Source organism: Danio rerio, chromosome 6 (genome assembly GCF_052040795.2).
Source record: "Danio rerio strain M-AB ecotype USA chromosome 6, GRCz13ab, whole genome shotgun sequence".
Classification (NCBI taxonomy): domain Eukaryota; kingdom Metazoa; phylum Chordata; class Actinopteri; order Cypriniformes; family Danionidae; genus Danio; species Danio rerio.
In genome coordinates, this window is record NC_141026.1 from 4,724,314 (window position 1) to 4,746,767 (window position 22,454).

At 35.5% G+C, this 22,454-nt stretch overlaps 1 protein-coding gene across 1 annotated transcript in view; it reads left to right on the forward strand.

Moving 5' to 3' along the window:
• Positions 1–22,454, forward strand: part of sema5bb (sema domain, seven thrombospondin repeats (type 1 and type 1-like), transmembrane domain (TM) and short cytoplasmic domain, (semaphorin) 5Bb) — a 116,883-nt gene that overhangs the window by 46,962 nt on the left and 47,467 nt on the right. Inside the window, exons 3-5 of the mRNA XM_087256449.1 lie at positions 3,873–4,088; positions 13,041–13,140; positions 13,348–13,393. Of these exons, the coding sequence (XP_087112575.1) occupies positions 3,917–4,088; positions 13,041–13,140; positions 13,348–13,393 (318 nt within the window). The 5' untranslated portion in view covers positions 3,873–3,916. The remainder of the gene's footprint in view (positions 1–3,872; positions 4,089–13,040; positions 13,141–13,347; positions 13,394–22,454) is intronic.

Genomic DNA, 22,454 nt, shown 5'->3' on the forward strand with positions numbered 1-22,454 from the left:
TGCAAACTCCACACAGAAATGACAACTGACCCCGATTGGACAACCAGCGACCTCTTGCTGTGAGGTGACTGGGCTAACCACATGTAGCTACAGAGTGGCCAGTGTTAGGTGTGTGTGTGTGTTTGTGTGTATTTATATGTTTGTGTAAAGCCAAGACAGATGCTGCAGTGGATTCTCTAGGACGTGTCAGGAAGTGTGTGTTTAAGTGTGATTGAGCATATGTTTGTGCATGTGTGTGTGTTTACTCGAGAGCTAACAGGGATGCATGTGTGTGTATGTATTCTGAGCTCATGTAAGATCTCAGAGCAGTGTTTGCGCTGGTTTACCTGAGCCTCTCGCGCTGTCAAACACCTAATGGAAAGATTAACTGGCTGCAGCGCTTTAAGCTCCATCACTGAGCCCTATTGATTGCCATGACAAGCTGAAAATAGATCAAAATCTCGACTTGTAATTAAACTTTTAATGATCTGCTGGCTCATCGTTCACAGACTGACAATTACAGCAGAATCAATGTTATGTTTTAGAATAGCATTGTGTTGGAGACGCTGCAGCTCTTGGAGGAGTTCCAGTCATTCACTCACTGATGAGAGACTGAAGTTAATTAGATTAGAGAAAGCTGGACTTGCAGATCATGAGGAGGAGATGAAGCCGTCGCTCTCTGCTTGAGGTTTTTTGTTTGTCAATCTGACTTGTTGTTGTGATGCTTGTTTTTTATGGTCTTATAGTTTTTTTTAATTGTCAATCCGCAGTCTGTATCATTTACTCTTTTAAGGCTGTATCAGTGTTGTTAAATAACTCAAAGGTGAAATTTTCATGAACTATTTCGGTAGATTTTTAATGCAATTTTTCCATGGAAATTGAGGGAATATTTTTGTAAGGTTTATAATTACCATGAAATTCAAATTGACTTTTTTTGCAGTGTTTCAGATTTTAAAAAAAAAATTCTTCTGATTTTCTGGACTTCTGGAAGTCATTTCTAAAATGCCATAATATCAAAATAGTCAGTTCTTGTTTTTATGATATATTTATTTTAATTCTTCCTCCCCCCTAATTTTTCTAGACTTCTGGATTTGTGCAAATTTAGTTTTTTTATTGAAAGTTATTATTTTTTTTTTAATCACTTTTTTTGTTTAATTTGTTTTCTTCTAATATTCTGGACTTCTGGAAGTCATTTAAAAAGTACAATGAGATCAAAATGGTTAGTTCTTGTTTTTTTTCGAATTTTTTTTTCTAGATTTTTAGACTTCACTGTATTCGTGCAAATCAAGTGATTTTTTTGTAAGCTATTTTTAAGTTATTTTTATATTACCATTAAATCAAAATTGACAGCTTTTATTGAGTGTTTCAGATTTTGTCAAATTTCTGGATTTTTTTAAAAGTAGCATGACATCACAATTGACAATTCTTGTTTTTTTATGGAATATTTTTGAATGTAATTTTTTTAAAATTCTGGATTTACTCTAGATTTGTGCAAATTGAGGGATTTTTAAAAATATTTTTTTTTAATAGAAAGTTATTTTAAATTACTACAAAATCAAAATTTAGAGTTTTTATGTGTTAAAGATTTTTTTCTAATTCAGTTTTTTCTGGACAGTTTTTTTTTTGTAAGTAATTTTTTATTGAAAATTATTCCAAAATTACTATAAAAATAAAATGGACAGTTTTAATGGATTTAAGTTAAGTTTAATTAAGTTTTAGGGCTTACACTATGTACAGTTCCCTTGAACCGGGCCAAAGCACGCTTGTCCCCCCTCCCGTCTCCCCCAACGGCCCGCACTCACATTACATTCGGACCTGGGCACACTTACGTCATAGATGAACTGTTCAGTTTAACAGAAGAGAAGCACTCTCACTCAGCACAGTGGAGATTTCTTTAGTTATATCGTTTTAGTCGTTTGGGATGCCGTGACACACAGTCAGATATTTCGCTGAACAGATCCGCCACTTTTGGCGCTCATAAACAATAATAAAGCCCTCGTGCTGCAGAAATTAGGAGGTTTGCTGAAGGTGAGCAGCTTTCGTGCAGTGAGGGGTTTGCGTTTTTAATTAGCTGCGGCAGTTTGTGTTCATTGAACAGTAAGAATGATTAATTAATCCATATGAAACAGTCCCAAAAGTCAGGTCTCGCTTTCAGTTTCGGGCTTAGGCACGTTTTGCACTCACACTACAAGCGTACCGCGCCAAAACCCAAGTAAACCACGCTCAGAGCATTTCAGAGCACTTACACTTCTCAAACGATCCGGGAAACGGGCCTGGGCGTGGTTTGGATAGCATAGTGTGAGTAGGCCCTAAGTCTAATTAAAATGTAAACTTCTCAGAATATTTAAAATGTTAGTTTTCTTTTTCGTTAACTTTCTGGACTTTTTTGTTATTTTAAAGGTAGCATAAAATCAAAATTGACAATTCTTTTTTTTATGGAATATTTCAGAATTGTTTAACTTTTCTGGACTTCTGCATTTGTGCAAATTGAGTGTTTTTTTTTATTTTTTTTTATGGAAAGTTATCTTAAAATTACCATAAAATCAAAATGAACAGTTTTTACAGAGTTTTTCAGAATTTATCTAATTCTGTTTTTTATTTTCTTTTTATTTTCTGGACTCCTAGATGTGTGCAAATTGAGGGATTTTTCTTCACTTGTAGATTTCCTTTTTTTTTAAAGCTTTTTGTAAAAGGTTTGTCTGGTAATAACCTAAAACGTTCACATTTCTCAGTGTGTATGATATCAATTCAAAACGTAAGTAAAAATGCCTGTGAAGCATCTCTGGAGTAAAGGACTTCATGATTTTGCCAAGTGTGATGCGGCATCTATGTTGGTCCAGGAACATCATTTTTGTTGGAAAATATAATCCATACCTATTCCCCACCCTAAACTCAACCATAACTGTAAATTATTCCCAAAATCAGAGGTGAATAATAGTTAACTAATAAAACCTAACCGTAAGCCTAACCTAAACTTAACATAAACTGTAAACATATCCCTTAATTCTGATTGGCTGATTGGAATGTTGTTCCAGGATCAACACAGATGCTAATTTAGAATCATGTCCTACTGTACTTGGTGAAATCAGTTTGGCGTGCTAAAAATGTGGACTACATGTGGTTTAATATGTACAGACATTACTCTGTATTGTAATTTAGAAAGGTGTAATCTACATTCAGTTTATTTATCCATAATTTGATCAGTCCTTTGACATTCCTCTTTAATGGTTTTAGTGACTCCACATTTACTCATTTTGCAGACACTTTTATCCAAAGTACCTTACAAGTAAGAATAAAACAAGCATTCAAAACATAAGAGTTGCAGTATGTGAATGCTAAGTCTAAATAATTAGTATTTCATTTAATTATTCATAATTTTGAGGGCGAAGCAGTGGCGCAGGTAGTGCTGTCGCCTCACAGCAAGAAGGTCGCTGGGTCGCTGGTTCGAGCCTCGGCTCAGCTGGCGTTTCTGTGTGGAGTTTGCATGTTCTCACTGCGTAAAAACTTGCTGGATAAGTTGGCGGTTCATTCCGCTGTGGCGACCCTGTATTAATAAAGGGACTAAGCCGACAAGAAAATGAATCAATGAATGAATTTATTAATTTTTTTAAAACCGCATGGTCCTAATTTCCTCTCTCTCCAATCACATCCACTCACTAAAAGCTTGTTTACTAACATGAAGGCGGGATTAACCCATTAATCCCATGAGATCTACCAATAGCAAACCACATCCATGTAAACAGCTCCCTATTGGACCAAAACAAACCCCACCCTCGTTTTGACTTATTTGACAAGCAGTTTCACTAGGATTTACATCACAATACAGAAGCAGCAATGATCCCAACTTCAGTCTCATTTAATAACACAAAGATTTTTCTATATCTGCTCTTCAGGACCTTCTCACTCTTCTGATACTGGAGTGTTTCTTGTGGTAATAATGGCAGCGATGGTGTTCTGGGCCGGATCACTGTCTTTCGTCGGACTGGTCATCTTTCACCTCCTCTTTCTGCCTGTGGTCACGTCACAGACACCATCATCACCCCCAGACACCCCTGACCCGCAGCCTGAAGAGTGCCGGAGAAAAATGCACCCTGTTACCTCCTACACAGGTGGGTGTAAAATACCTCGCTCTGCCCTTTCCATCACTCGCATTTCAAGCCAAAGGTTAAAACCATAAGCTTTTAAATCATTTAGAAAAACTAGATTTGTGAGTGTTGCGTAGATGAACATTGACATTGCAGGCAGCTAAGATCTGAATTGTGGAGACATAATTTGTAAAATTGAATGTCTTTCTGTTGTATTCATATTGTGTATATCTCCAAAATAAATAACAAAAAGAAAAAAAGCCATGCGGCATCAACAGAGCTGTGAAGGGAGCGCTCCTTTGCTCGATCTCACACACACATACAGGCATGTAAACGCGCACAAACACCCTTTAAACTTGAAAAAAACTTAAAAACCTTTACTGTCTGCTGTGTCTTTAATATGTTATAAAGATTATTATGCGTTATTGTAACATCAAGGATCAAGCAAAGAAAGTCACTTATAAATTAAAACTTTATTATTTTATGCAGCAGCCGTACATTTAAAAGGGAAACATAAGGGTGATCATATGCAAAAAGACCCCAGCCTATAAGGCTAGATGTTTTCTTTCCCTTATTTATTTATTTATTTTATTGTGCGATCAGAAAACTGTCCGCCTCTCCTTTCACTGCTCCCCGAAGCCCCAGTTGGCCCTCTTTGGCCCAAGGTATTCGGCGGGCCGAAAAAGGCTGGCCGCTGGCCCCAAGAAAGCCCCGATTTGGCCTGATTACGCCCCAGAAGTGACAGTGGAAACGCGACTGGCCTTGGCTTGGCTTTAGGCGCGATAGTGGAAACGCAGCTAATCTATCTGAAATCAGAAAACATACAGGCCATGCGACGGTAATGGTCACACTGAACTCTCACCTACTGTTTAATGTACAGGAGAAGGCAAACTTATTAGCCCTCCTGTGTAATTCTTTTTCAAATGATGTTAAATAGAGCATTTTTCACAGGATTTCTTATATTTGTCTTTTGGAGAAGGTATTTTTTTTTATTTTAGCGTGGCCGGAAAAAAAGCTGTTTTATTTTTTTAATTACTTTTTAACATCAATATTATTAGCTCCCTTAAAAATATAGTCTTTAAATTATTAATAAAACATTTTAATGGCTTACATTTGTTAAAGACCTGTGCTGTGCAATTTTACTCTTTCTAAATTGTCCAGTTAATCAGATTAGAACTGTCTGCTTAGAAATCTGTCTGCAGTATTAATGAGCTGTTTCCAGCCCAGGGAACGTTTTAGGACTAGTTAACTGCCAGCAGCTTTGCCATTGGTATCTGTCTGTGTTTAACAGCTTTAACCATGTGCTGCCCAGATGTTAAAGGTTAACACAGCTGTGTGTTCTTTCAGGAATATCACACCCTGCTCTTTTAATATCACACTGCTAGTTTGTTAGCATACAAGGCTTAAAGGGAAGCTATTGTGCAAAAAACACCTTAGTATAGTGTTTAAACACAGACTCTAATATATCCAGCCTCTAATGGTTAAAATTAATTAATTCAATTTTTTATAATCAAACTTGATAGAAACAGAGGGGGAAAGCCCTGTCCATTGGTTACAATCTCTCCCTCTTTAGCATAAACAGCCCTGAGTGAGAAGCAGCCGTCCAATATTAGGGTTTTAACCTGCTGAAGATAATGTCAGAAACTAAAAGGATTATAAATGTGGAGTTTTAGGATGCACAAATCCACAGTATCAGCATTAACAACTTAGTGACTTTGTTGCTATATTAAGGCCCAATCCCAATCCTCCCCCTTAGCCGTTCCCACTTGTTTTGCGCGTTCCTGTAAAGGGGTAGGGGTGTATTGATTCTCTTTAGCTTGAAGGTGTAGGACTAAGAGGAAGGGCTAGATACCCCTTTGAACAGAGATTTTTCAGGACCACACGCAAAACCAAGGGTTTAAAACATTTCTCAGAAAACACCTGCCACAACATCAGGATAGCTGCACCTGGAAGTTAGGAGATCCACAAATTAGTATTTTTATCATTATTTTGAATGTTTACAACAAAAAAACATACCCCGCAGGCACAGGACGTCAATATGATGTCAGATTAACGTTGTACCCCAATGTCTTCAGGACATGTATTTTGGGCAGTTAATGCCACACATTTAAATCAACCAAAGATCACCGTCTACTGATGTTAGACTTTGACATTGTATGGATGTCACATTAAGACGTAAGGTGACGTTGGATTTTGGGTGGTTAATGCCACAAATTTAATCCAACCAAAGATCACCGTCTACTGACGTTAGACTTTGCTTTGTATGGACGTTACATTATGACATTTAGATGACATTGGGCTTTGGTTGGTAAATTCCACAACCTAAAACCAACCAAAGATTAACGTCTATTGCATACCTGTCAACCCTCCCGTTTTTCCCTGGATTCTCCTGTATTTTACAGTTCTATCCCGCTATCATCCCGTAAAGGTATTTTCATGTAAATCTCCCGTATTTTCAGTGTTTCTCTGAAGGGTGGCGAGAAACATTAAAGATTCGAGCCTCTATATATGCAACCTATACCGCCGAACCACCATTGGGGGCCCCTTGCTCTTAAATGTGAGTCTGCTCTGTGTTTTTGCTTTGTTTCGGCACAAAAACACTTTGAAATAAATATAAAAACGGCGGGATTCCCTTTCCTTTTCATTACAGGTGGCGTTACCCCTTCTATACAATTCTCAAAACAGTCATATAATGGTGCATGTCTGTCAGCTGACGCGCTCCATAGTGATAAATAGATGCTGTTTCCCAAACGGACTCTGTACACGTGATTTGAAGCGGAGCGAAAGTCTGGCTTTTGGGTGTGTGTTAAACAGACATACACATAATTAATAATAATATAAGGTATAAGGTATCCCTTATTATGGTGGGCATATCCCTTATTTTCACATCCCAATGTTGACAGGTATAGTCTACTGATGTTAGACTTTGTATGGACGTCACATTATGACGTTAAGATGACATTGGGTTTTGGTTAGTTAATGCCACAAATTTAAACCAATCAAAGATCACTGTTTACTGATGTTAGGCTTTGACGTTGTATGGACGTCACATTATGACGTTAAAAAGACGTTGGACTTTGGTCAGTTAATGCCACAACCTAAAACTAACCTAAGATCAACGTCTACTGATGTTAAACTGATGTTGTATGGCCGTCTTATTATGACGTCATTTGACGTAAAACTTAATTAACGTAATGTGTGACGTAATCTAGTGACATTTAGCGAGCTTAGCACCTTTTCATTGAAAATAGTTGGCAGTACTGAACACCATAGTCTCCATAGACTCCACCCTCTTTTGAAAAGAGCACAAATTCATTTGAATTTAAAGCGACAGTCACCAATTTGGCAACAGCACAATTTGGGTCAAAACCTAAAAGGGTCAGTTTCAAAGAGTTATAAACATTATCTGTGTGGTATTTTGAGCTGAAACTTCACACACATACTGGGGACATCAGAGGCCTATTTTACATCTTGAAAAAAGGGGCATAATAGGCCAACTTTAAATATTGTCTGCACTAGTAGACTCTGTTTCTACACTTAAAAACATTTTAAACACACTAATGAGGGTTTTGCCCATAGAATTAGGTGCAGGAAGATTTTTCTTCTTGAAATGGCAGAAATTGAGGGTGTGTTTGTCTGTTTTTGGGTGATAACGACTCTGATTTACAGCAAAGCTTGCTTCAGCACTGTTCAGAGAACTTAATAGGCTTCACACACAATGTTTCTTGTCTTTATTCTTGCTGCTCCTGTCTGATTATTTCATCATTAGTGGCGGTTTTCACTTACGGTGGCTGCTAAAAAGGATTTAGACACTCAAGTTAGACTTTCTAAATCTGCCGTAAGCAATTTGATGTGTTCTGCACTACACTTCCACTCCACTTAAAGGAACAGTTCACCCCTAAAAATCAAAATAGAGTTGTTGTTGATTCTCTCTGATGTTGGTTTAATGCCATATGTGTTACACAAAAAAATAAAATTAATCATCCACACAATGGGAATAACTAGCAACCAGCATTAAAATGTAAAAAAACACACAAAAGCATCACAGAAGGTTGTGTGTGACGAGTAATCAGTATCGGCTGGTGAAAGACAAAGCGAATGTTAATGTACTCTTTAACAGAAATTGTGCAAGCTCGTGAGACTCTTAGTGCAGAAATTCAAGTCAATGTGGTCTAAGGAAAAATCTAAATAAATAGAAACTCAATACAAATGCAATAATGTGCATCCGTCCAGCATGCATAGCTTTTGAGGTATTTTTAAGCATCGTGTTTCCTGTATTATTTATCTAGATTTATCAAAACAGTGATCATGTGTGCTTTTTCTGGCCGAGACTGAACTGCAGATCAGTTTGGAAGTTACAGCTTGAATTAAAATCAGGTTTGGTTTTAATTTTTGGGTGAACTGTCGCTTTAAGTCTGGTTTAAACTGCATTTATTGTTATGTAAAATCAGCTTATATTAGACAAGTATAGGAACAGTTCACTCAGTGAGCAGTGAGTTTACATCAGGGGTGTCCAAACCCGGTCCTGGAGGGCCGGTGTCCTGCTGAGTTTAACTTCAACTTGCTTCAACACACCTGCTAGCAAGTTTCTTGAATATCTAGTTAAGCTGCGGTCACACTGGGCTTTTCCTCCCATAGACTCCCATTCATACGCACGCGAATGTGTCAGACCGAAAACGCAGGGTCATGCGTCAAGTTTCACAGGTTGCTGCGGTGCAAAGTTCAAGCTTGGTGAACTCTGACCTGCGAAATCGCATCACTTGAGACCAACCGAGGATCAAAACATGACCTCTCTGGACAGAAATTTAAAACATAGAGCGATTGCTCGCTTTTTTAATGACTAATTATCTTGTTTATTCCCGCCCCTTTTCGCAGCGCCGCACGACAGAATTTGGCACAAACAAACTCTAGTGTGACAGTACCTTAAGAGCTTGATTAGCTGGTTTAGGTGGGTTTGATTAGGGTTGAAGCTAAACTCTCCAGGACACCGGCCCTCCAGCACAGAGTTTGGACACCCCTGGTTTACATAAACAACGGCACTTTCAACTAACGTTAACTATCAACAAATACTGTAATAAGTGAAGTTTTCCAAACTAATTTCGAGAGGTGCATGTGATAAGATTGACAGCAGCTGATCCCTATCACTAATAGCTAGCCAATCGGATTATTCCAAATTTAACATAAATATCCAGCCTATCTTCATTCCCTATCTTTATTTTGAAAGACCCCCATCAAGGATAGAGCGACACGTTTTCTCAATTGTACTGCTGCCTCACAGCAAGAAGGTCGGTGGTTCAAGAGCTGAGCCAGTCAGCACTTTCTGTACAGAGTTTACATGTTCTCACGGTTCTCTCCTGGGACAGCATGCCAAACCTGCCAACACAATTAAAGCATGATCTAAGTGTGAACTCTTGAAATGTTTTGTTTATCGTTTGTTCGCGTTAGTAAATGTATTATTAACATTAACTAATTCAACCTTATTGTAAAGTCTTACTAATACCGGTTTCTTTAATTATGATCATTAAATAAATTTAATAAAAATGTATTGCAAATAAAAAAAAATATATATATATTTTTTAAGTTAGTTATATTCTAAAAAATATCAATATCACAACCCTCAATAACAATATTGTATATTTTCCCTGTATCGAGCTGTCCTAATTCAAAGTTTCACGAAAATCTGCTTGTATTTCTTCACCTTGGGCCTGTGTTTGTGTAGAGTAAGTGTTGTTCTCTCATATGTGGCTGAAGCTGTGACTGGGCATCTGGTTTCATAAGCATCACACCTTATTAATGGTCAAGTGTGTGTGTGTGTGTGTGTGTGGGGGGTTTGGACATCCAGCCCTCGCTTTCAGCCTTCTCTTTCTCCATCACTCCCTGTGTGTTCCTCTTAAACAAAACACCATTTATTAAGTATCTTCAAACTTACAGCTGGAGATCACCTGGTTTCCAGCAACCATTTCTGCTTATAAATGCACATTGTTCATGTTTTTTCGCAAGGATGCATTAAACTGATCACACTTAACAGTAAGGACTTTTTTTTTTAAAGTAACAATTGATTTCTTTTCCCAAATACTAATAATCGATTGAGATAAATAAAGTTTTTCCACAAATATAGGATGCAGCACTGTTGTTTTCATTATTTATGATAATAGTAATTATTAGTGCTGGGAAAATATATAAAAAGATATAATTATCCATAATAAAAGTTTGTTTTGACATAAAATATACAGTAGTCAACATCTAAAGTTGATCAAATCCTTTTATCAAAGTTGTCCTAAAGCTACTGAACAACACCTATTCTTGTCTTGAGATGATTTTGAAAACCTTTTTTGATCCACTTCAAATGTTGAATACTGTATGTGTGTGTTATATATTCATTTATTCATTTTCCTTCAGCTTAGTCCCTTTATTCATCAGGGGTTGCCACAGCGGAATGACCCGCCAGCTTATTCAGCAAATTTTTTCACAGCGAATGCCCTTCCAGCTGCAACCCAGTACTGGTAAACATCCATACACATTCACACACATAGACTACTGCCAATGTAGTTTATCTAATTAACCTATAGCGCATGTATTTGGGTTGTGGGGGAGAACCGAAGCACACGGAGGAAACCCATGCCAACACGGGGAGAACATACAAACTCCATGTGTTATATATACAGTTGAAGTCAAAATTATTAGCCCCCCATTTAATTTTTTTTCTTTTTTAAACATTTCCCAAATGATGTTTAACAGAGCAAGGAAATTTTCACAGTATGTCTGATAATATTTTGTCTTCTAGAGAAAGTCTTATTTGTTTTATTTTGGCCAGAATAAAAGCAGTTTTAAATTTTTTAAAAACAATTTTAAGGTTCAAATTAATAGCCCCTTTGAGCTATATATTTTTTGATAGTTTACAGAACAAACCATCGTTATACAATGAATTGCCTAATTATGGTAATCTGCTTAGTTAACCTAATTAACCTAGTTAAGCCTTTAAATGTCACTTTAAGCTGTATAGAAGTGTCTTGAAACAAAACTACAAAACAAATTTGTAATATATATAATTTGTATCATATATATGTGTGTGTGTGTGTGTGTGTGTGTGTGTGTATGTGTGTTTGTGTAAAGTTTGTGTGTATGTGAGTGTGTGTTTGTGTAGTTTTTGAATGTATATGCGGTGTGTGTATTTTTGTATGTTTGTGTATATATATAAATAAACATCTTCTCAAATATATGCATGCTTGTGTGTATTTATATATATGGTCCCACTTTATATTGTGTCCTTAACTAATATGTACTTGCATCAAAAAAAAATAAATACAATGTACTTACTGTGTTTATGATGTATTTGAGAACACTTGTGGTGCTTCTGAGTTGGGATAGAGGTTGGGTTATGAACAGGTTTGATGGTATGGGTAGGTTTAAGGGTGGGTGAAGGTGTAGGTAATGGTCAACAGTGTATTTACAAATGTAATTACAGAAGTTAATTACAGATGTAATTACATACTTGTATTTAATCAAGCTTAAGTACACAGTAAATACACGCATTTATACAATGAGTACATTGTAACAAACTATTAATTCCTGTGTAAATACATAGTAGTTAAGGCCACCTAATATAAAGTGGGACCATATATATATATATATATATATATATATATATATATATATATATATATATATATATATATATATATATATATATATATATATATAAAATGTATAAAAATACACAGAACACACACATGTATTATGTCAAAGAAAACATTTATTTTGGATGTAATTAATTGCAATTAATTTTTGGCCAGCACTATTAATAATATGGCATTTTAGAATGTATATAAGGCATATTACAATTGTTTATAAAGGATTGTGAGACAAGGCTGAAGTAATCATGCTGAAAATTCAGCATTGGCATTGCATCAATAAACATATCAAAATATATTCCAATTCAGTTTCATTCATTTATTTTCTTGTCGGCTTAGTCCCTTTATTAATCTGGGGTCGCCACAGCAGAATGAACCGCCAACTTTACGCAGCAGATCCCCTTCCAGCCGCAACCCATCTCTGGGAAACATCCACACACACATTCACACACACACTCATACACTACAGACAATTTAGCCTACCCCAATTCACCTGTACCGCATGTCTGTACCGCATGTCCTCCACCCGGAGGAAACCCACACGAACGCAGGGAGAACATGCAAACTCCACACAGATACGCCAACTGAGCCAAGGATCGAACCAGCGACCTTCTTGCCGCCCTCCTATTCAGTTTAGTTTTTTAAAATGTTAAAAATATTGATTTTGTTTTATTTATTTCTATATTATTTATTTATTGACTTCTGGACAAAATAAAAGGAGAATATTTCACAATATTACCATTGTTGATCACATTTATTTAGCTGTGGGTAAAGCTGACATCCTAATTTGCTCATACAGTAAGTGCTGCTGAAAGTGATCTTTGTGCAGCGTAAAACTGCTTGTATGTAAATTAGATAAGTGCATAATACACGTTCATGAATTAATAAATAAAGCTCGCTTAAAGAAAGATTGGTCACCCTTGACTTCTATTGTATATTATTTCCTACTATAGAAGTCAATGGTGACCATCAATGTCTCAGGACCAACATTTCTCAAAATGTTTTCTTTTGTTGCTCAAATAAACAAGTGGATGGTGTGTTTTCATATAGGACTATATGATTAAATTAAATAATTTAAAGAATGTACTTATGACAGATTTGGACAGAAGCAACCCATAAAAGTCACTTCAACACTAGCTGACTTGGTGTGCTACAATTTTGTCATTGAATATGTGCGAAGACGAATCACACAGAAGCGTGACGAGTGTCTCACATTGCTGATAGAGTCAGCTTCTCAGTGTGTGGGATTAGATTTGCTCTTGTCCTCCCGCATCTGTCTAAACAGCAGCTCAAACCTTCTGCTTCACATGTCAACAGTCTCACACCTGTCTGTTTTCTGCTGCAGCGTTGAGTCCGTGGCTCTTCTCGTTCTCTGTGCCTGGAGTGAACGACTACTCACCACTCACACTCGACCTCAGCAGGAGCCAGCTGATTGTGGGAGCCAGGTAAGAGACTCACACACGCACACGCACACGCACACACACACACACACACACACACACACACACACACACACACACACACACACACACACACACACACACACACGCACACACACACACACACACACACACACACACACACACAAACACACACACAGCTGAAACAATCAAGCATGACACACATGTCTTTCTCACTCTCTCTTTCTGTAGGAATCATCTCTTCCGGCTGAGTTTGAGTAACATCTCTCTTCTGCAGGTACTGTAGGATCTCTCTCTCTCTCTCTTTTCTTCTTCCCCTCAGTCCACCCAGTCATATTGACGTGTCTGGAAATGCAGCAGCAGCGTCCATTTAATTCACCCCATGCCAGACACACAGACTGTCTTTTATTATGATTGCCCACATGTTCAAAAGAGCTGACTCACAGAAGCTGTCCACAACAATTTACACACACACGCACGCACGCACACACACACACACACATAACTTCGGAAGCATCTGTTATTGTTTAGATTTTAAAGAAGCATTGACTTTGAATGCTGCTGCTTCATGCTCAGTGTTTTAATTGAGCACAACTCTTCTCTGAGTTCTCTTGTTGTGAGCAAAATAATCACACAGACTGGAAAATTATGATTTTGGACCGAGTTTATTATAATATCTACACAAAAAAATATTATTTCATCTGTTTATTTTTAACAGTTTTATCAGCATAAATGTGACCTGAATTAATATTCATTATTAAATATTTTATTTTATTTTATTTTAATATTATTAAATATTTCTAGATTCCCTAGTTTATTATGTTTTGAGTACAAAGATCAGACTTATATATTAAAAATATATATAAAAATATAATAAATATCAAACATAAATATCAACTAATATCAACATATATATTTTTATTTTTTTAAGGAAAATTGTCTGTTTGCCATCTGTTAACAAATCTAAAATAAATAATATTTTATATGTTGATATGTTTTTGATATTTGATGTTATAAATTTTTATTGGGCTATTTTTTTTATTTCTATGTTAATTTTATTTGATTTTATTTTTCTGTTTTTATTAACTAATTATTTATAAATATTTAGAAATTATTCACAACTGCTTTTTTATATTTATTCTGTATTATGTTTAAGGGCATAATGATCAGACAGGGGAAAAGGTATAATTTTTTATCTTATTTCATTAAATTCTTTTATTTTATTTTTTTACATTCTTTATTTAATTAGATTACATTTTTTTATTTAATTTTTTTTTTAATTTTTCAATTCATCCTTTTATTTTTTATAATATATAATTTAATTTATTGATTTATTGTTTATATTATTTTATGATTTTTATATTATTATTATTAAAAAATATTTAGCTATACATTATTTTTTGTTTTTATTAAATTTTTTATTAAATTTTTTTATTTTTATTTTATAATTTTTTATTTTATTGTATTTTATTTTTAATTATTTTTATTTTATTTTATTATAAAATTTTATTTAATTTAAATTGTATTTATTTGATTTTATATATATATATATATATATATATATATATATATATATATATATATATATATATACACATGCATATTTAATTTTATTTTTAAGTCTATGGATTAATTTATTATTCATTCAGAGTAATTCATCAGAATTGAAATGCTTTAATATTTGCTAAAATACTTAAAAGTATAGGCAACATAGAGAAACATTTGGGCTGTTTTGGTTCAGGAAACCTTCAGTAGCACCACAACTAGAGCAAATAAATGTTGAATATGCTGCGTTCAGCATGCAGCCGATTGCTCTTGCAGAGGAGGGTTAAATTGGAGATGTTCATCTTGAAGGATATTTGGAGAGCACCTCAGCACTCAGATTGTGTTGTGTTTGCGTGACAGGCCAGTTGAAAGCTTTGAGCTCTTGTGTGATGTTTAAGAGTGTGTAAAACTCCAAACGTCCAGCGGAACCCTGAAAGGAGTAACGGCCTGGAGACGCTTTTCACAGGAATCTGACAGAACACTGTGATTTAGGGCGACCCCGTGACCCTGTGTCCACAAGAGTGACCCACAGTCACCCCCAAAACACACACACACACACACACACACACACAAACACACACACACACACACACACACACACACACACACACACACACACACACACACACACACACGCATAACTGTCTTTATGGGGACTTCTTATACTGTATATATATGTAATGAATTTTAAACCATACACACTGTATTATATATTCTGTATTATATACAGTTGGAGTCGATTATTACAGTTGATTATTAGCTCCCCTTAACTAGGCAGGTTAGGGTAATTAGGCAAGTTATTGTATAATGATGTTTTTTTTTCTGTAGACTATCAAAACATATATAGCTTAAAGGGGCTAATAATTTTCACCTTAAATGGTTCATAAAAATTTAAAACTGCTTTTATTCAAGCCGAAATAAAACAAATAAGACTTTATCCAGAAGAAAAAACAGTATCAGACATACTTTGAAAATGTCTTTGCTCTGTTAAACATCTTTTGGGAAATAATTAAAAAAGATAAAAATCAAAGGGGGGTTTAATAATTCTGATTGCAACAGTATATTTATATATCCCCTACCACAACCCCTCCAAGGGCCAACATTGTTGGGTGTGTGGAAAATTATTCTATGAAGCAACTGATTTATAATAAATAATATATTTTTTATTTTTTATTTTCAAAAGGGACTAAGCCGAAAAGAAAATAAATAAATATTTTCAAATGCATAGATCTTTTAATTTATAAGCCTGGGAATGGTAAATTATTTTATTTAATTTAATTTAATTTAATTTAATTTAATTTTATTTTATTTTATTTTATTTTATTTTATTTTATTTTATTTTATTTTATTTTATTTATTACTTTTCATATTCTAAGATTGAAAGCATGAGGCATGGATAATTATTTTTAATTTAAATTAATTTATTTAATTTTATTTATTTTAGATATATTTAAATTTTTAACTCAATTTAAATTTTATTTTATTATGTTTTATACTCTAAGATTGAAAGCCTGGAGCGTTGCTAATTATTTAATTAAATTAAATTAAATTATTATTTATTTTTTTTTATATATATGTTACTTTTCGTATTTTGTTGTTTTATTTTATTGTCTTTTTTTTATTTTATTTTTTATTTTAATAAAATAAATACATTAATTTCCTTTTCAGGTTAGTCCCTTTACTAATTAGGGGTCGCCACAGCGGAATGAACCGCCAATATATCCAGCATATGTTTCATGCAGGGGATGCCCTTCCAGCCGCAGCTAAACACTGGGAAACACCCACACACTTTCACATTCACACACGTACACTACTCCTTATTTAGTTTATTCAATTCCCCTATAGCGCATGTGTTTGGACAGTGGGGGAAACCGGAGCACCCGGAGGAAACCCACGCCAACACGGGGAGAACTTGCAAACTCCACACAGAAATGCCAACTGACCCAGCTGAGGCTCGAACCAGCGACCTTCTTGATCGTGCTACCCACTGTGCCACCATGCTTAATTTATTTAATTTAATTAACTTAATTTAATCAGTTGGTGTATTTTTACCCGTTTCTAAATGACATCTTGCGAAATTTAGAAACACTTTGGAAATATTAACAAATCAGTAAAGTTATATTCCTTTAGGCTCAGATTTTATCAGTCAAACACACATAACACCAAAATCACACCATCGGCTTCTCCAGATGTCCACATTCAGCAAACTTACGCACATCAGCCATGATGTCAGTGTGTAAAAGATACGATCACACTCCATATCTGTTTCTGCTGGATCTCCTGTCAGTGATTTATTATATCAGTCTTGAAATCTTTCTGCTGTAATGATGGTTCTGAGAGGACCAGGCCTCAGACGGAGATGCAGAGGGCAGATAAGAGTGTTTTAGCGGAGGTCAAATGATCACGTCTGGTAGAGAAGAGGACGAGCATGAGAAGGTCTGGAGTGTGCTGGAGAAAAAGCACAACCCTGACACAGGTCTGACCCCTTTACATCTATTCAGACTCAATCCTGCTCTTCTGATGAACGACTGCTGGATTGATGAGGCTTTCTGAAGCTCTGCATTCACTCCTTTATCCACAACAACAAATTTGTGGATGTCAGATGAGCAGATGCAGTTTTTCAACGTGTGTGTGTGCGATCAGCTCTTGTTTTCTCTTGTTTGGGAGCACACGTCACTTATCAGTAGCACAAAAATACTGCGATAATTATTTTAGCCGTCAGTGTTGCTTTTTAAACAGCCGTAGTGAAAACTGTTAAAAATTACACATTTAATTTACACATATTTGTTACATTTTGTGTTTCGTTTTTTGTTGATTGCTTAAGTTCAGTTTAGTAAAAAGAAATTGCGTTTTTTATTTTTAATTGGTCACACTTTGCAATAAGGTTCATTAGTTAATGTTAATTAATGCATTTACTAACATGAACAAACACTGAACAATACATTTACTACAGTATTTATTCATTTTAGTAAACGTTAGTTAATGAAAATACAGTAGTTCATTGTTAGTTCATGTTAACTCATGGTGCATTAACTAATGTTAACACGCATGGACTTGGATGTTAATAATTTATTAGTAAATGTTCAATTATGAGTAATAAATGCTATATATGTGTTGTTCCTGATTAGTTCATGTTAGTAAATGCATTAACTAATGAACCTTATTGTAAAGTGTTACATTTTAATTGTTTAATTTAGTTTAGTTTAAATTAGTTTTATTTAGTTTTGTTTAGATTAGTTTTGTTTTGATTAGCTTTGTTTCGTTTAGTTTCATTTTGTTCAAATTAGTTTAATTTAGTTTTGATTTGAACAGTTTAGTTTTGTTTGATTAGTTCCAATTCATTTATTTTAGTTTCATTTAGGTTTGTTTCGATTAGTTTAGTTTCATTTAGTTTAGTTTCATTTAGTTTTGTTTCGATTAGTTTAGTTTCATTTAGTTTCAATAAGTTTCATTTAGTTTTATTTCATTTAGTTTAGTTTTGTTTATTTTAGTTTTGATTAGTTTTGTTTTGATTAGATTTGTTTTGTTTTAATTGGTTTCATTTAGATTTGTTTCGATTAGTTTAGTTTAATTTAGTTTAGTTTGAATTGGTTTCATTTAGATTAGTTTTGTTTTGATTAGATTTGTTTTGTTTTAATTGGTTTCATTTAGATTTGTTTCGATTAGTTTAGTTTAATTTAGTTTAGTTTGAATTGGTTTCATTTAGATTAGTTTTGTTTTGATTAGATTTGTTTTAATTGGTTTCATTTAGATTTGTTTCGATTAGTTTAGTTTAATTTAGTTTAGTTTGAATTGGTTTCATTTAGATTAGTTTTGTTTTGATTAGATTTGTTTTGTTTTAATTGGTTTCATTTAGATTTGTTTCGATTAGTTTAGTTTAATTTAGTTTAGTTTGAATTGGTTTCATTTAGATTAGTTTTGTTTTGATTAGATTTGTTTTGTTTTAATTGGTTTCATTTAGATTTGTTTCGATTAGTTTAGTTTCGGTTAGTTTAGTTTTGAATCATTTAGTTTAGATTTGTTTCGATTAGTTTAGTTCTAATTACTTTTGTCCTGATTACGTTTGTTTAGTTTTTTAAGTTTAGTTTAGTATAGTTGCATATTATTTGGATTTGTTTTGTTTTGATTCAATTAGTTTTGTTTATTTTTTTTCTTTAATTTTTTAGTTTTTTTGTGTTTTGCTTTGTTTAGTTTATCGATCAATACTAGAACAGAGTTTATTATTCATAGTTCAACATTTACTATTTGCTTTATTAAAATACAAATTCATACTTAACATTAGTGAATAAACATAAGCTAACATTGAACAACTTTATTCATTAACTAACTACTATATAACATACCATAATAAATATATTGCTTATTGTTTGTTTATGTTAGTTAATACATTAAGTGATACAACCTGTTAGTGTTACTGAAATATTTGAATCAACACTTTTGCAGCGTTATAAGTTCCTGTATTGTCACTTTTGATCAATTTAATGAATCCTTGCTGAATAAAAGTATTGAATTCCTGCAATAACAACTGAAAAATCTTGCTGACCCCAAACATTTGTGTGGCCCGGCTAATCCCAGTGTGTGATAGTGAGAGTTTAATGATGCACTGTATATCTGGCCGTGGTTATCTGTGTCATAAAACTTCCCCCGGCACAGACGTTAATCTGTGAAGAGCTGTTTTATCTCCTCTCACACTATTCTCACTCCGCAGGGATCCTCACCATACCTTCAGATACAATATCATGCTTTATTATTTGTGTAGAGTGTGTGTGTGTGTGTGTGTGTGTGTGTGTGTGTGTGTGTGTGTGTGCGTGTGTGTGTGTGTGTGTGTGTGTGCGTGTGCGTGTGTGTGTGTGTGTGTGTGTGTTTATAGAATATTGATGTATTTTATTAAGCATGCATATTTTATCCTTGCATGTAATTAATTACTTCATAATATATAGCACCAACAGCCATCCAATCAATCCCTCATGGCCAAAATAAAGGCATTTTTCCTCATTAGAGAGCTGTTTCACTGCCTTAAATGTCACAATAGAAAAGGAGGATTAACACAGCATCCACATTAAGCTGACTTGAGAATAACTCTAGCGTGATCATGCAGATGTGCTGTTAAATTATTGAAAAGTCACAGGTGTACTTCAATAAATATTTCACATCAAACAAGTTCAGCTGACAAAAAAATGTTTGTAAATCTCTGTTTTAACTGATCAAACATGCTGGATGGATGCATCTGAAGGTTTCTCCACACCAAGAACATTAACAGAGATCTTACAGAAACAACTCATCAACATTGTTCCTGTATAAAACTCTCAGCGGAGACGCCACTTTGCTGGTTCAGACGGACTGCATGAGGAACTTTTAATGGCCAGACAGAGGAGCTTTCAGCACATTAACAATGTTAGAGAGCTACATTAGCATGAAGAGTGCTTAAAACAGCAGAGCAGCTCGTTGAACATCATCTGACTCAATTAAAACATGTTCAGTAGAATCATTCCCAGCACAGGTTTGCATGGATGTGCAAGAAATACACTGTAGTTCCACTTCCTCTATTACACTGTAAGATTTATATGACCATAAAGTCATATACAGTTTAAAAGTATACAGTTAAAGTCAAAATTATTGTCGGCGCAATAGCCTAGTGCAGGGGTTCTCAACTGGTTTAGCCATGGGACCCACATTTTTCAACCCAAGCTCATTCTGAAAAAGTAGTCCCGTGGACGTGTCTGGAGACAGCGGAATACGTCCCGGGAGGTACGTACGGCTGCATTTATTTTTTTCAAGCGAACGCTGCGGGGCGGTGTGACGCTGTTCCCTTTCGCGCTTGCCGGCTGACCGCTTACCTCCTTGTGGAGGGCTTTCCCGCTGCAACCCGTTTGTCCACTCAGCTCACCGTGTAACGTCGGCAGGCTTGAGATGCAGAGAGGAGGAGTTGACCACGGCGATCGATCGGTTTCGAGTCCGGGGAAGAGCAGTTCCAGCAATCAGGTAAGACAAAAACAGAATCCCAAAAATTAAGTGAACGAGTTTCATAACAGGGTGAGAACGCGGTGAAATCCGAAAACGCGGTAGAAAAAAAAATCAGGGCTTTTCTTTTTTTGGACGGCTTTTGTAAACTGTTGCTCGGGTTTAGGGGAAGCGAGCGGGCAGGCGGGTCAATCGGTAAAATTGGTTGGGTTCAGGGAAAGAGGAGGGCGGGTCAGCCGATTGGCCAGTCGTGCAGTCAATCATCCGGTCAATCGGACAGCGGCCTCTGGCGGGTTGACGCGAGAACAGCGCGGGCGCGAACCACACTCGCGAGAGACGTTCAAGATGTGAAAAATCACACAACAGCGGCCTCTCGCGGATTCGCAAAAACAAAAATTGCAGCCGTACGCACCCGCCGGGACGTATTCCACGGTCTCCAGAAACGTCCGCGGGACTACGTTTCCACAATGAGCCTGGGTTGACATTTTTACATGATCATCAAGCCGCGACCCACATTTTTAGAAACTATAATACAATTTTTGGAATTATAATTAATTTGTATTTATTTGTTAACATAAACAAGTAGTGACAGATACATCATAAGAAAATCACCAAGACTTACAAATAAACAATATTTTATTGCTGTCATTTAACATAATGGATCAAATTATAGTAATATTACAAAGTAAACACGACAAATACAGTTGATAATTAACCGTTAATAAAACATGTTTTCTGGTTTCTAAATGTTGTTTTAATTTAGAAGGTGTCATGCTCTCTTATGAGAGCACATCACTACATATCACACTGAGGCTTTAAGTCTTTTTTGGCGTAAATTTATATATTCATATTTACATATTCGTTGTTGAGAAAAGTTGAGAAACACTGGCCTAGTGGTTAGCGCGCCGACATATGGTGCAATAGCACGTCAGGGCGTTGCGAGTTCGAATCCTGGCTCGATGACATTCCCCTACCCTCTCTCTCCCACTTCGCTTCCTGTCTCAATACTGTCCTATCTAATAAAGGCCAAAAATAAATCTTTAAAAAAAAAAAAAAAAAGTCAAAATTATTAGCCCTCATGTGATTTTAAATTTTTCATATTTTTCCCGATTATCTTTAACAGAGCATGCAAACTCCACACAGAAATGCCAACGGGTCCAACTGGGACTCGACCCAGCAACCATCTTGTTGTAAGGCGACATATACAATACATTTCTTGTCAGCTTAGTCCCTTTATTAATCTGGGGTCGCCGAATAAACCGCCAACTTATTCAGCACATATTTATGAAGCGGATGCCCTTCCTGCAGCAACCCATCTCTGGAAAGTACACTCTCATTCACACACACTCATACACTACGGACAATTTAGCCTACCCAATTCACCTGTACCACATGTCTTTGGACTCTGAGGGAAACCGGAGCACCCGGAGGAAACCCACACGAACGCAGGGAGAACATGCAAACTCCACATAGAAACGCCAACTGAACCGAGGCTCGAACCAGCGACCCAGCGACATGTGAAGTGACAGCACTACCTACTGCGCCACTGAGCCATAAAAACACAGATTTCCCATACTATTAATTTAAATAGAACTCAAGTCTCCAGTCAAGTCCAAGTCAAGTCCAAGTCAAGTCGAGTATTTTTTGAATATTTGTCAAAAAGTCCTAAATTTTGTGACTTAAGTCTGACTCGAGTCAAGTCATGTGACTCGAGTCCCTCATCTCTGGTAAATAGTACATTTTTGTGTGAACTACCCCTTAACTACCCTCTTAAAACAATTAAAATAATCAATGGGAAGCTCTTCCGGGAATAAAATCCCAAACAACAATAG